Source organism: Lampetra fluviatilis, chromosome 32 (genome assembly GCF_964198595.1).
Source record: "Lampetra fluviatilis chromosome 32, kcLamFluv1.1, whole genome shotgun sequence".
NCBI lineage: Eukaryota > Metazoa > Chordata > Hyperoartia > Petromyzontiformes > Petromyzontidae > Lampetra > Lampetra fluviatilis.
The window spans coordinates 3,710,787-3,725,852 of NC_136306.1; the positions used below are offsets into that span (position 1 = coordinate 3,710,787).

The 15,066-nt window shown below is 58.4% G+C and overlaps 1 protein-coding gene across 8 annotated transcripts in view; it reads left to right on the forward strand.

Moving 5' to 3' along the window:
* Positions 1–15,066, forward strand: part of LOC144943633 (kinesin-like protein KIF21A) — a 61,259-nt gene that overhangs the window by 26,177 nt on the left and 20,016 nt on the right. For 6 of the 8 annotated variants that reach the window (XM_078871273.1, XM_078871271.1, XM_078871278.1 and 3 more), the window contains exons 9-22: positions 539–728; positions 1,711–1,774; positions 2,574–2,819; positions 4,348–4,429; positions 5,010–5,133; positions 5,705–5,893; positions 7,439–7,638; positions 8,343–8,450; positions 9,156–9,224; positions 10,528–10,745; positions 11,047–11,200; positions 12,090–12,284; positions 12,485–12,589; positions 12,762–12,927. In XM_078871273.1, coding sequence (XP_078727399.1) covers positions 539–728; positions 1,711–1,774; positions 2,574–2,819; positions 4,348–4,429; positions 5,010–5,133; positions 5,705–5,893; positions 7,439–7,638; positions 8,343–8,450; positions 9,156–9,224; positions 10,528–10,745; positions 11,047–11,200; positions 12,090–12,284; positions 12,485–12,589; positions 12,762–12,927 — 2,110 coding nt within the window. The remainder of the gene's footprint in view (positions 1–538; positions 729–1,710; positions 1,775–2,573; positions 2,820–4,347; positions 4,430–5,009; positions 5,134–5,704; positions 5,894–7,438; positions 7,639–8,342; positions 8,451–9,155; positions 9,225–10,527; positions 10,746–11,046; positions 11,201–12,089; positions 12,285–12,484; positions 12,590–12,761; positions 12,928–15,066) is intronic. The other 2 variants (XM_078871272.1, XM_078871274.1) reach the window with 1 other exon arrangement.

Here is a 15,066-nt window from a genome sequence, read left to right on the forward strand (position 1 = left end):
CAGACTGTGAACCGTCCCCAATGCAGAAACACAGCTCCCCTCCCCTTGCCGGGCGATGCCCCCCCCCCCCCCCGGGAGCACCCCCCCCCCCTCCATCTTCCCACGGGGCGTCTCTCAACTGTGACGGGAAACGCGCTCCTCGCTGGAGATGGAACACGCGATCGCAAACGATTTTAGTCTCCGTCAACATCAACACGAGCCATCGCCAGGGGCGTGACAGGGCGACTGCATCCGCCGGTTCAGCCAACAAGCTGCTAGATTAGGGGCCTCGACCCATGCCGTACGGGTCGCGGCGGAGGTTATTTGACCATACTTCACCACGCTGCTTGTTGCGGGTTGGTGAAGACGGGCAGCACAGGAGCGTGCGGGGGGTGCGGTGAGCATCACCCGGTGCGAAGAGCCGAGGGACGCGGTCCCTCTCGCTTCTCTCTCTCTTCCTCTTCCTGTCTTTTCCTTTTTCTCACTTTTTCTTTCTCTCCCTCCCTCTCTCTATCACTCGCACTCTCTCACTCCCTCCCTCCCTCCCCTCTCTCTCCAGGGCAAGCGCCTGGTCGGGGAGGACGGCGTGGAGAGCCTCAACGACATGGTGCAGGAGAACGCCATGCTGCAGGCGGAGAACGGGAACCTGCGCATGCGCATCAAGGCCATGCAGGAGACGATCGACGCCCTCAACGCGCGCATTGCCCACGTGCTCACGCAGCACGCCAGCCACGCGCTGGCCGGTGCAGGCAAGGCAGCACCGGCGCACACGGGCACATGCACGCACCCACTCACCCATGTTGCACCCTGCCGTGGTGGCGTGACTGGGAGCGGTGTTGCTCCACGTGGCCGCAAGTGTGGGTTTGTGCTGCTGATGATTTTGTCAGATTTGTAGCCATCATCATTAACATCGTCATCATCATCCCCGAGTGGTGGTGGCGGCTATTCTGCCACCATCATCGTCTCTGTTCCCAGGCTCTTATAAACGCGCCAACCCCTAATCCATTACCACTGTGATAACAGTGCTCATTGTTGCTGGCCATTTGACGTTCAGGGCCATAACCTCACGCTCCGTCTGCTTCACAGTGGACATTAAAGATCCATAACATCACTCGCAGAAGAATTGTGCTAGTTCGTATTTTAAAAAAATTCCCAAATTACTCAGCTGGGAAACGCAGAAATTGTCGCCCCCCATGCCAAGTCTCAAGACTCATTTCAGGCGGGACCTGCCAAGTTTTTGCTAGTAGGGGGGCAATGTTGCTGTGTGCGCGATCCCAATTGAGTAATTTGAAAGCATGGCCAGTACCGGTCACATTGTGCACAGTGTGCCGTGGTGCTGCTGCTGAGTTGGCAGTGGTGCACAAGTACAACCAACAACAACCACAACAACTCGGCATTCAATAACAACGCTGCGTGCGTGTAGCCTTAAAAACAAAACAAAAGGTGACGTTTCAGGCAATGGCCCTTCATCCCAGCACACGGTTTACATGGTACGTTTGTTTGTATCCTAATTTATATTCAGCGCTGTCGGTGCCCGCTCAGCTGGCGTTTCAGGGGTGAATGGGGGGGGGGAATGGGGTGCAGGGCGGGTGGGGGGGGTGTTACGGGTGTTGGCGGGGGAGGGGGGGTGTTGGGGTTGATCCTAATTGGGAAGGAATTGTTGAAAGGCTTCCGCCTCTCTGATGGCCGTGCTCCTGCGTCCCCCGTTTTGTCTTCTCTCCCGGTGCGTAGGTGACGGCAGCGAGGAAATTGGGTCCATGATCCAGAGCTACATCAAGGAGATAGAGGACCTCAGGTCGGCCACCCCTAACCCCTCACTGCCCGCAGCACGCACTCTCCCACAACAAAGCAGGTCCCCCGCGGCACGTTGGCTTCAGAGCGGCGAGCGGCGAGTGGGCGGGCGAGCGGGCGGGCGAGCGGGCGGGCGAGCGAGGGAGCGAACGATGAAGCGAGCTCCCGGTTAAAACGCGCGCTCGGACTACAAATGCGAGCCACTCGATTCCCGTGTGCAGGAGCGCGCGGAGCCCAAGGTGTTCATGCGAATGCCTTGGTTGAAACAGAGAAGCAGAGGTTGCGGTGGTGGAATGTTTTTAAACCACGAGGCTCGTCCCGCATGGCCTCCCGAGCAAGCCAGCGGAGGAGGAGGGGCTCGGGCTTTTGGGGGCCGTCAACTGTGCCTGTCACTGTCGCCACCTTGTGCTGGCAAAAGTCACGGATGTGGTGATGGTGGTGTATTGACAATGCTGTGTAGTGGCCTGTGGTGGCATGTGGCGTGTGGTGGTAAGTCTCTGTGTATGGTGGTCTGTGGTTGTGTGCACGGAGTGTGGTGTGGTGTTATTGGTCGATGCGTGGTGCGGGAAACTTGTATGTGATGTGATGTTAGGTGGTGTCGGTATTTTGCGTGTGTTGTGCGTGTTCACGTGTTGTTGTGTTGATGTGTTGCGTGTTGACGCGTTGTGTGTGGTGTGTTGACGCGTCACGTGTTGCATTTGGATTTGTCGCTCGTGGTGTAGCCGTGGCTGCGTGCCGGCGTGTTGTGTGTCGCTGTGGTAGAACGTCGCGCGCTGATGAGTTGCGTGTCCTCGCTCTCGCAGGGCCAAGCTCCTGGAGAGCGAGGCGATGAATGGCTCGCTGCGCCGGGAGCTGACCCGCGTGTCCACCTCGCGCTCGCCCATGTTCGGCGGAGCCGCGTCACCCGCTGCCTCCCTGGGGGCCCCCTCGGGGGCCGTGGCGGGGCCCTATGGAGTGACGCCCGACCGGGAGATGCAGGAGGTCCTGGAGGTGGCTCGCAAAGACCTGGAGAAGCTCAAGAAGAAGGAGAAGAAGCAGAGGAAGATCAGGTCGGTGCCTGCTGGCGGCCACCGATATTCCTGTTGCAGGGCAGCTGGGGAGGCTTTGACCTTTCCCCCGTTGTTCCTCACTGCTGGGGTCACTTGTGGGATTTGGCTCGGGTGGTACCCACGCCGCGTTGCCAGTTAGTGCCGCTCGATTGTACGTAATGTGCGGTCGTCGTCGTCGCGGCTCTCCCATTCTCGTGAGTGGCGGCGGTGGAGAGGCGCCTTTGGGGAAACGGCGTCCATTTATCGAAGCCCTCAGGGGGCGACGTGCGGCGTTCTCAACGTGCGTCTGCTATGTTTGTCTCGCCCAAGGCTAAAGAAGGAAGGAAGACACGGCCGTCTGTCGGCGCGGAGGTTTGCTATCAACCGCCCCCGTTGTGTTTGTGCTTCTCCTGCGCCGCGCTGCGCATGCGTCGTCATGCGTTGGCGTGTGAGGATCCCGACCGTAGCCCCGCCCAGTGGGTTCCTCGCGGCCCAGCGCCGCGCCGCTTTTGTTTGCCCCGCGAAAGCGCACTTAGCCGTTTGAGATTCGCGTCAGGCGCCGTAGCGGTTTGGATGGAAGGCGTGGCCCGGAGTAGTCGCGGAGTGGAGCGGAGCCCCCGCGACCGTCGCGTGCAGTGCACGCCGGGTCACGAGCCGACCCCTCCGGCTGCGATCCGACCCGAGTTCCACTCCTCTGTTTTATAACGCCACTCGCTCGGCGCGTTCCTCCTCACCGCTCGGCAATTGAACTCGGCGTTTGATTTCTCACCGAATAATTTCCTGGTCACTGGCTGACCGGGGTTGGTGGCAGGTGATTGGGAGTAGCCCCACAGCCCATAGTGAGACATGTTATGGATGAGGGGTGCCGGGTAGGGAAGTCGTTTCTGAGTCGCTGACCTTGTCAAACCCGGCTGAAGTGAAGCCCTCATTGTTACCCATCGCTGCTGCGTTCATAAACGTGGCATCATTCAGTCATTTTCAAGAAATAAAACGACTTTTTATTATTGCCCTCGTTTACCTCGGAAAGCCTCACCGAGTCTCTCACAAGGCTCTTTCTCAGGAGGGTCCTGCCAAATTTTCGTAGTAAGAGGGGGCAGACGATCGCTCCGTGCCTCTCAATTGGGTAATATCGCAGTAATATTTCAACTTGGGCAAATTTGGACCGGATGCCGGCACGCATTGGCCTAGTCTCGCAAATGACATTGCGGGAGTGAATCGGATGGCGCTTAGGATTTCACGGTTAATACAACCGCAGTATTAACCAGGGCGGCGATTGGGAAATTGAACCGCGATGCAAATTGATACTTGTTAACGTTTGTAGTGTTGTTGTGGCTGCATGCTTTTTCATGCAGTGGCTTTGACCGGGACCGTGCCACAACCCACGTGGGCCGCCTAGCGTGGCCCCCAGTGGGCCGCCGGGCCAAGCCTGCGCGGGCCGCCCCGCACGGCCTGTGCGTGGCCTTGCCCCCGTGGCCCCCCTGCGACGAGCCTGCCGTGTCCCTCCGTCGAGGCCCTTGCGTAACCGCGCGTTCGTCGTTTTGCCCCGCAGCCTGGAGAAGCGAGGCGACGCGGGCGACACGGAGAAACGGGAAGGCGAGCACGACGAGAGGACGCGCGACAACCGCGAGGCGGTGAGTGCCCCGCCGGCCCACCGTGTGACACCTGCGCCGCTGCCGTCGCCGCCACCAACACCCTTCGCGGTTTGCCTGCCCGGCACCGGTTCTCTCGAGTCGAAGTGCCTTGACGAGTCACGAGAAGACAGCGCTGATTAAAACCCGCGCCGGTTAATTGAGTTGGCTCGCCGAGCCTCGAACTTGGCCTGTAGAAGCGTGTGATGAAGTGGGTTGGGGCCAGCGCCCGCGTGCGACGGGATGGGGGATGGGGGGGAGGGAGGTGGAGCGATGCCAGCTCGCGGGGCAGGCGTGCGTGACGCTGCCCTGTATGTGACTGTGTGTGTGTGTGAGAGAGAATAGCTTTGTGCGACTGCGTGTATGTGACTGTATATGTTCATAGCTGAGCTATGAACACGGCGGCGTCACGATCCAACTGTGAAAAATCTCTGCGAATTGCTCTGTGAATCTGAACCAGTCCAGGGCTTCCCCTCGGGTGACTCAGCCTTATTAGCACCAGGTACTGTCTGTTGAAGCTATACATGGGATCTTTGTCTTTGTGCATCTGTGCTCGTGTGCGTGCGTGCGTGTGCTCGGGCAGGAGGAGGAGGCGGAGGAGAGCGATCATGAGAACGGGGAGAAGGAGGAGGCGGAGGAGGAAGAGGAGGAGGACCTGGACTCCAGCGACAGCTCCGATGAGTCTGACTCGGAGCTCGAAGAGAAAGGTGACTCTCCCTCAGCCGGCTCCTCACCCGCATCTGACGTTCCCTCCCTCGCCAGTTGCAAAAACCACCAAGTCGGACAGATGAATAGAAGCTGATGGCCGCTAGGCCCCGGCTGGGCCACAGTACGATGCCGTTCCCTCGGCCACGCGAAGCGCTTCTCTGGTGGGAAGCTTCGCTGGGAGCGCCAGGCGGTGCCGCGAGGCCGCCCGCCTCAAGCTACGCTCGCTCGTGACGCGTACTCCCGTACTTGGTGAGCGAGCGGCGTTGGGTGAGCGGTGGCGCAGCGGTTAGCATGCTGTGCTTCGAACCCGGCGAGCCGAGTTCGATTACCGCTCACGGCCATCAACACCAGTGACGATTATCTGAACCGGTCCTTGGCCTCCTCGAGGTGAACTCGGCTTCAAATAAGAACCTGCTGCTGTGTGTAAACATCGCCACTGGGGAGACAAAGGCGGCCGGGCGTGGTGTTGACCACCCACCCCATAGGCGCTGCTCGCCCACGGCACTTGCCCCGACGGTCTGTTAAATGCCACACGAGGGATATACGTCTTTGTTTTTGCGTCCCGCCCAGCCAACTACCAGGCGGACCTGGCGGACATCACGTGCGAGATCGCCATCAAGCAGAAGCTGATCGACGAGCTGGAGAACAGCCAGCGCCGGCTGCACACGCTCAAGCAGCAGTACGAGGAGAAGCTCTCGACGCTGCAGAACAAGATCCGCAACACGCAGCTCGAGCGCGACCGCGTGCTGCACAACCTGGGTGCGTGCGCCGCCCCCCCCCCCCGCCCCCCGCCGCCCCCGACCACTGCCTCCATCAGCCGCTGACGCCGCTCTTGCGGAAATTTTAAATGAGTGTCGGACGAGCCCCGCTGTGCCGCCCGCGCGCCGAGGAAAAGAAAAATTTAGTTGCCGTCGGCCAGGAGGAGAAGGAGCGTGTGAGCCGGGCACTAACGTGTGCAGTGGTGCAGCAACTTTAAACGAGGGCTGGCCACGGTGTGGAATTGCGTGCGTGTATGTTGCGTGCGTCCCTGCGTGTGTTAGGGGAGCGGTAGTGCAGAACCCGGCGACCGGAGTTAAGTTCCCGCTCGTGGCCAACACTGCTGACGAATATTTGAACCAATCCTGGGCCTCTCCTTGGTTGACTCGACCTCAAATTAAGAACCTGTTGCGGTGTGTAAAACATCAGCCCTGGGGAGACGTGGTGCTGGCCACCCACCCCCCTCTCTTGTCGTGTGCCCTATTGGCCTTCATAGGTGCTACTCGGCAACGCCGCTTGCCCCTAACAGGCTTGTAAAGGCTATTGGGGGGATCGGTGCGTGTGCATGTGTGCGCAGTGTAGAGCCAGCAGTTCTGGCGGAGGCAGTTGTAAAGCTCCGGCTTGTTTTGTGTTTAATGGTCAATGCTCGTGCGTCTCCCTGCACGGCCGCTCACACAATAGCCCGAGCGCCATCACCCAACCATCATCCCCTTAGCGGCGCAACTCGATTCGGTCCGCGAGCGGCGTACGTTACGTCGCTTTGTGCCTTTATCAGCACTGCGGGCTCAGAGCGCCGTTTTCAACTCCTTTGGGTGGAGAGTCGCCCGAACGAACCTCGAAAGGGTCGCCTAGAGAGACGTCCTAGCGTCGTCAAGAACGCCACGAGACTATTTGACGAGTATTACACGCGGCGAGCTGACGCGGGATCCTCCATAGATTCGCTATGGAATCACCCCAAGCCAGGCGGGGGTGGCGCCTACGCTGCACATGGCCTGTAATCCACCACTGTGGAGGCAGCGAGGGTTTGTGGATTGCACACGGATGTTGTGAGACTCCCTTCCGCGTGGGCATCGAGGAGGAGCCGTGCCCTGGCTTGCCAGGAGAAGGTGGTACAACAAAAGTGTGGACGTATCTTTCGTCTGTCCTATCGTATGGGATAGAGCGTCATTACACTTGCAACCCAGGAGTGTTCTCTGACTCTTAATTGGCTGGAAACATCTTAATAAATAGAGGACCACAAAGGTTGGTAGCACCAGCTCACCGCGTGGCTGTTGCCTTTCCCGCTTATTTGTAGTTCCTCTTCCTGGCGCCTGTTGAGTCTTTCTCTCTCTACGAGAGCGAACAATGACTGTGCGGTGGTGAGTCCACGTTGATATTATTATTATTATTATCCCAAACAGTCATTTATCGCTAGTCGCTTGGACAGAATGTCGTTGCTCCATCAAGCAACAAAATCGCTCGGATCGGCGAGGTCGGCGTCTGGTGCGGGAAGTCGCGGCGGCCGTGCTGAAGGAGCGCTCCGCTCGCTCGCTCGTGCGCTCAATGCAGGCTCCATGGAGAGCCACACGGAGGACAAGGCCAACAAGGTGCGCGTGGAGTACGAGAAGCGGCTGCAGGTCATGAACAAGGAGCTGCAGAAGCTCCATGTGGCGCAGAAGGAGCACGCGCGCATGCTCAAGAACCAGTCGCAGTACGAGCGCCAGCTCAAGAAGCTCCAGCAGGAGGTGGCCGAGATGAAGAAGACAAAGGTAAGGGGGGAAACGAAGCTCGGGACGTGCGCTTGTTGCAGGGGCGGGGTTTGAATCCGGCTGGCCGGCCTGGTTAATACTGCGGTGTGTATTAACCACAAAAAATACCATGCAGCATCAGAGTGGACTTAAAAAATCGCCGCGAATTACTCAGTTGGTTAAACGCACAGCAGCAACCGTCTGTCCGCTGTTGCGAACGCTCGGCAGGAGCCTCCTGAAAAAGAGTCTCGGGACTCGGCGAGGCTCCCCTGCGTGAACGAGCGTGGTGGTAATAACGACGCCACGGTCACGCTCGGGAGAAAGATGGTCCGTGCGTGCCCCCTGCAGGTGCGCAGCAAGGATTGCTGCTGCCCCCACAGACATCGCTAATGCGGTGCGCATGACAGCGCGCGTCTGTTGGCTGTTGCGCAGCTGGTGTGTAAGTAGTGGTCTGTCTGGGTGTGTGAGCGTGGATTGTCTGGATGCCACTGGTGTGTCTGTTGGTAGTGGCCGGGTGTGTGTGTGTGTTAGCAGTGTGTTCGTGGATCTGTCGTGGGGTTTCTGGGTGTTGGTTAATTCTCTGTGTGCGTGAAGGCAAGTGTGCTGCTGTTGGGACTGTAGTGGTGTGCCTGGGTGTGTGTGAGTGTTGGCGACGTCCTGCTGGTGGGACTGTGTTGGTGGAGTTGGTGGCGCGCGTGGTAACTCCCCGCGTGGTGACCGCGCAGGTACGGCTGATGAAGCAGATGCGGGAGGAGCAGGAGAAGACCCGCGCGGTGGAGATGAGGCGCAACAGGGAGATCGCGCAGCTCAAGAAGGACCAACGCAAGCAGGAGGTGTGTGGTGGGGGGCAGTCTCTGACACACGCAGGGGTCGGTGTGGTCATTTACATATGCGTGGTTGGAAGCCGACAGGCCACCCTCGTTGAATTATTTGCTGCTGCTACTGCGTTGGCAGTGGTGCACAATCAGTGAACAAAGCAACGCAACACTTTCGTCAATAACAACACCGCGTGTATCTGGCCTTCAAATATTTTTATTTTAGAAATTGCCGACGTTTCGGGCATTGGCTTCATAGCCTCCCGTTATCGCTGCGGTGCGCATCAACCGTAGAACGCCACGCGCCGTCTTCTTTACTGCGGACGTTAACGATCCCGCGACCTCATTCGAAACGGTGTCGGCCATTGCGTGCCGACATCCCGATCCAAATTCACCGAATTTGAAAAATGACACTGCAAATTACTCTGTTTGGATTACACGTAGAGGAGCATTTGTCGTGACCTACTGGCAGGGAGAGCTGCCACCGGGGGTGCCCTTGGTGAGACCCCATAGCAACATCGTCCCCTACTGTGAAAGTACCGCAGGCGGCGTCTGTGAAACGCAGCGGCGCTTTCCTCCGTGACGATCGCCCTGCGCCACGAGAATGAAAGCGCGAATACCGCACGTGCCGTGTCATTATTATTATTATGATTGCGGCTGATCTGTACGGAAAGATTCCGCTGTTAAGGCCGTGCTCACTGTTGTGGCCGCTTTCTGTTTCAGTATCACATCAAATCTCTGGAGGCCCAGAAGCGACAGCAGGACCTCATTCTGCGGAGGAAAACCGAGGAGGTCTCTGCTCTCATTCATTAAGTCGCTCGGCGTTCGTCCCCACAGCCGTGTGGCGCCCCCGCGCGCCGTGGGCCACGCGGTGCAGGCCGCGGGTGTCGGCGTGAAGCGAAACAATACAACCCGCCCCTTCTCAGTCGTCACCCAGGACCCCCTGCACCCAGACCCCCGTGCAGCACCCAGATCTCCCCTGCATCCAAATCACCCCTGCACCTAGACCCCCTCCCTGCACCCAGACCTCCTCTGCACCTAACATAGCAGTCGCACTTACGGCGCTTGCTGCAGAGGTACGTGGGAGTTGAAATCCACCGCTTGACATTGCTCGTTTAAGATACCCGTGATGCTATTCGGAAGCGGAGGCCATTGCGTGCAATTGCCGTGGTCCAAATTTGCCATTTTGCACAACAATTACAGCACAAATGACTTATTTAGAATCCACACGCAGTAGCCATCATCACACCCCCTACTGCGAAAACTTGGCAGGACCCTCCTGATTAACGAGACTTGCTGGGTAATCAAGCACAATAATATTGGTAATGCAAAAAGGATAATATAACGTAATGGTCTATCTCCTGGTTACATAATGGACGTAAATTAATCATGAAGCAAGGCTGATTGCCTTTCCAGCAAGCATAAAACATCGGCCCAAAAGTTGGCACAAAATTGGCCCAACATTGGCACAAAGTTGGTCCATCATTGCAGGTGTGCTGGGTTAGCACCACACATAGCGACGCGTCTCACATTGCCGCCGCTGGGTCTCCGGCAGTCCGACGTCTTTGGCTGAGCCAGGTGAGGGCCTCGTGAGGTTCACAACCTCCGTCTTGGCATCACGGGACCCGGAGCCTCACAGCGAAGCGTGTCGCTCTCTCTTGCGCGCGCCCGATCTCGTCAGATCCCAAAAAGCTCAGCAAGGGTTTGAGCTTGGACATCGTTCGGATGGACCACCACCCGTGCGTGTTCAGGTCAGGTCGCCGTAAGCCTGCGGGGTTTCATGGCGGACGGCAGAGGGGGCAGAGCAAAAATCTATTGTTGCGCTGCACTTCTACGCTCCCCGCAACCGGCCAGCATGGTGAAGTACGATCAAGCAACCCGCCCAACCTGCGCGGCGCGGGGAAGCCCTCATCCAGCAGTGGATTGGCAGACGCGCCGTACGTGGGCGCGTGCTCTCGGAGCTGTGGGAGCGACATGGTGGGGGAAGGGGGGCTCTGTGCCGGAAACCAGCGGCGTTTAATGCGGCGGCGTTTAATGCGGCGGCGTTTAATGCGGCGGCGTTTAATGCGGCGGCGTTGCGGTGGTGTCCCGACAGGTGACGGCGCTACGGCGGATCGCCAAGCCGGTCTCCGGCAAGGTGAACCGGCGTCTTCACGTGGTGGGCGACTCCGGGGTGGACGTCTCAGCCACCACGGGCTCCTCCGACCAGGACGCCGCCGCCGCCGCCGCCGCCGCCACAGCACCGTCGCGGGGCCGCGTGCTCAGCGCGCGGCAGCAAACGGCCACCGCTAGCGCAGCCTCCACCACGGCGAGGTGAACGCTGGGCGGCGGGTACCGAACTCGCGGGGCGGTCCCTCCCCTTCAGCGTGGACACGTGTGTAGCGAGTCGTTGACGTAATATTCACGTGTGCGGGTGGCACGCTGGACCTGCGATCCAGAGGTCGCCGGGTCGATTCTGTCTTCCTGGAATGAGAAACTCGCTTCATCCCTCGGTTATATGTGGCCGGCCTACACCAGGCTGCTGAGCCGTGCTGCGTCGTTTGCGTCATGAACCGGCAACGGCGCTTGTTCCATCTCTCACCTCGTGTGTGTCCCCCGTGTACCCCCTCTCCAGCAGCAGGAAGAAGCACTTGCGCAAGGGCGTGAGCAGTTACTCGTCGCGCTCGGCGCGCGTCAAGTGGCAGACTCTGGAGCGGCGCATCACCGACGTCGTCATGCGCAAGATGACCATCACCAACATGGAGGCCGACATGAACCGGCTGCTTAAGGTGTGTGGCGGGTCCGGCAGAAGACTTTCAGATGGTGATAGTCTGAGAAGTGAAATTAAACATATTCTTGGTTCTTTCGGTAAAGTCACGTTGAAGGGAAATAATAAAATAATATAAATATAAAACAATACAAATTTCCCTTCTACGTGACTTTACCGAAAGAACCAAGAATATGAATCCCTGCAGTCACGAAAGCTTTAAATCAAAATGAAATTAAACATGTTAAAGAAGCGCTGCAGTTGATCAGTTACTCCCGCAATGTATGGTATTTTAATAGTTTGAATTGCTTGGTCAGTTTCAACGCTTTTCCTGTTTGAATTGGTTTTGGCATTCAGTGCCCTGTTGATTTGTACATCACTGTAACCGTTAAATATGGCCTAAGACCCATCACATCTCGGAGCCTGGATAATAATAATGCCAACTTGAAACGTACTGCCACCGAAACATTATCCGCTCAATCGCTCACCTAGAGAGAGAGAGAGGATGACTCGGAGGCACCAGGAGGAACCACAGATGAGGGGGAAAGAAAGAAGCCAGGCAGTAAACCCTGTGCCAACAATTGCTCAAGCTCTGCAGTTCCCTATATATTCGGACGTTTTCAGCCAGTTACTGGTAGTGCTCAGACGAGCGACTTCACTTTGCATAAAGCAGGTGCTCTAGGCTGCTGCTGCTGCTGCTGCAGGGAAAGGTCATAGGCGTCAGTGGGCGGCATTCCCCGCCTTCACCAACCCGCACTGACCAGCCTGGTGAGGTATGGCGAAATGACCTCCACGGATTGATAAACGGGCCGTGCGTGTTCCCCCGTTTATACGGAAGAGTCGCGTAGGCAGCGGTTTAATACGCCGGTGCCCCTCGCCCCCACCCCTGCCCCCCCCCCCCCCCCCCACAGCAACGCGAGGAGCTGACGCGGCAGTGGGACCGGCTGAGCCGGCGACGCGATCGGCTGCTCGAGGCCGGCCCCGAGGACGCGCAGATGCTGGCGACGTTGGGCGAGGACCTGGAGAACCTGACGGCGAACATCGACTACATCAACGAGAGCATCTCGGACTGCCAGGCCAACATCATGCAGATGGAGGAGGCCAAGGTGAGGCTGCCGAGCGGCAACGATGGCCCTCGCGGCACACACGCACCCGCACGCACCCGCACGCACCCGCACGCACGCGTGGGCGGCACACACGCACGCACGCGTGAGCGGCACACACGCACCCGCACGCACGCGTGGGCGGGACGCGCGTGTGGGCGGGACGCGCGTGTGAACGTCCCCGTCGTGTGGTTGGCGCCCAGGAGGACGAGAGCGAGAACACGAACACGGTCGCCATCATCGGCTCGTGCTCGCTCACGGAGGCGCGGTACCTGCTGGAGCACTTCCTCTCCATCACCATCAGCAAGGTCGGTGCCTCCACGCCTCTCCTCCTACCTCTCCGCGCTCATCTCACTCTATTCCCCTCCATACATTCTCCAGCAGATATGACCCCAGCAGGTATAATCTGCGCAGATACGACCCCTCTCCCGCTCCTCCCACTTGAGCTGATTGGCCCTCCGGCCACCCGCGCCCCGCCAGGGCTTGCTGGCGGCGCAGAACGAGTCTCAGGTGAAGGTGCTGGAAGGGAAGCTGAAGCAGACGGAGATCAACAGCTTCACGCAGAGCCAGCTGCTCTTTCACATGCTCAAGGAGAAGGCCGAGGTGAACCCCGAACTGGAGGCGCTGCTGGGGAACGCGCTGCAAGGTGCGCACACACACACACGCACACACACAGCGACGCGGATCTCCCCCCCCCCTTCCCGTATCGGCGCGCGAGAGGGGGGTGAGGGGTGGTGTGGGCTGGAAAAAATCGGGCCCGGCCGCCTCTGCCTGCCTGTTGCTGGTGTTTATACACCATGCCCCGAAGGCTGAGTTGACTTCGGGGAGACCTGCAGCAGATACTCTTTGGTTCTTTCGGTACCTACGTGACTTTACCGAAAGAACCAAAGAGTATGGATTCCTGCAGTTACGAAAGCTTCAAATCAAGATTAGACTTAGAGCAGGTTCATATAATCACCACCACTGGTGTTAGCCGTGGTTGGGAATTGAACCCAGGTCACCGAGTTTGTAGTGGTCCACGAACCACTGCACCACTGCTCTTCACGTGCACATACCCGCACGCACGCACACACAAAACGCATTCACACACCCGCGGGCAATCGAGGGTGCAGCCGTGGTTCCAGTCCAGCGGGGATCAGGGCTGGCGAGCGCCGCCGCTGTGCCGAGGCGACGGCGCCGGCGCGGTGACCCTGGGCGCACTCGGCCCCCGCCTCGGTTGGACAGCGCTGGGTTGCGTGGACCGCCCTAACGATTCGGACGGCAGGCTGCCCGTCCCCAAACCCTTCTCGCCGCGTTCCGAATTTGGAAGCTAAAATTTCAGTGCGATTTATTTCTTCAGATTTCATGAACGTTGAATCTCGGAGTGCGGTAAGAAAGTTAAAAAATCCGTAGCTCGACGCAGCAGAGCGCGGATTGGAGAACTCACAGCCGTGGAGCTGTGTGTGCGTTTGTGTTGCTTGGCTCGGTTTACACCCAGTACTCAGACGGCCCAACGTAATTTTCCTTCCCATAATTCCACGGTGATATTATGAAGCCGTGCGTTAAATGTCGAACAGTTCCAGCCCTGCGTCGGCGCTAATGTCACGGCAATAAATCACTTTGCATGCAGCGCAATGCGAAGGACGTGCGAGTCACAGGCAGGTGCTCGCATTAACCCTGCGTGGCGAGCCGACAAGCGTCTCCCGCGTGTGCGAGCGAGCCTCCCACGCCGGGAACCACGCGGTGGTGTCGCCCCGCTGACGGCACCCTCGTTGCCTGCCTGGTTCATAAATCACCCGCCGCTCCCTGCCGGGACGTGGGTGACACCGGAGAGACGAGCCTCCCAAACTGGCTCCGTGGGGGAAACCACGTTCACGTTGCTGCGCGAGATTAGCAGAAAGAAATCTCGACCCCCGCAGTGCCGACGCCATCGCCAGCCCTGACGTGACTGTTTGTAAACTCCGTCCGTGGACGACTGCGCTTTTTGTACGCCGGTCGTGTGTGTGCACAGATGCTGTGGGCTGTGGGCTCTGCCTGCCGCGTGCCTTGTAGAGCAGGGTTACCCGCTAATCGTCATGTAATTCTGATTAAAGACGAATTGTGCACGCGATTTACGAAATTTCACGATAATCCACATTCGGGCTAACGGAGCAAACGGGATGGAACACGCGGAACGGAACACGCGAGACGGACAGTGCAAACCATGCAATCGATACGGACAATCGAGTGGATAGGGACAATACCGACGAGACTCGTGTCGCCCATGAGAGAGTGCAACTCGAACAGCATCGGGACGAAGGTCATCGCTGAATCGCTGCTCCGCATCGTGACGGATCTTGTAGCATCGCTGTCTGGGGGGGGGGTCAATCGATCCACACCTGCCCCGTTGCCAAGGGATTCATTTCAGACTTGTGTCTGGGTCTCTTGACCCGGAAAATATATCCACGTCCGGCACACCACGTTCGGTGTACCTCCAACTTTGGCCGTGGCTACTCCTGGTCGCGTACTACCTACGCCAGACTACCAGCACGCAGCAGTGGTGACACTCGTGCCTCGTGGCAAGTCGTGCCCGGGCTCGATTCCCGACTCGGGCGCCTGTGCTGCGTGGGTTTTTTCTGGGTTCTCCAGTTTCCTCCTGTAGCTAAACAAAGCGTACAATGTAACTGGTATTGGCCAGACATAAAAATGCTAAAATTACCTGCAGATTACTTAATTGAGATTACATACAGCAGCATCACCAACCTACTGCGAAATACTTGGCAGGACCCTCCTGAAAAAAGAGTCTTGAGGCTCGATGGAGCTTTCC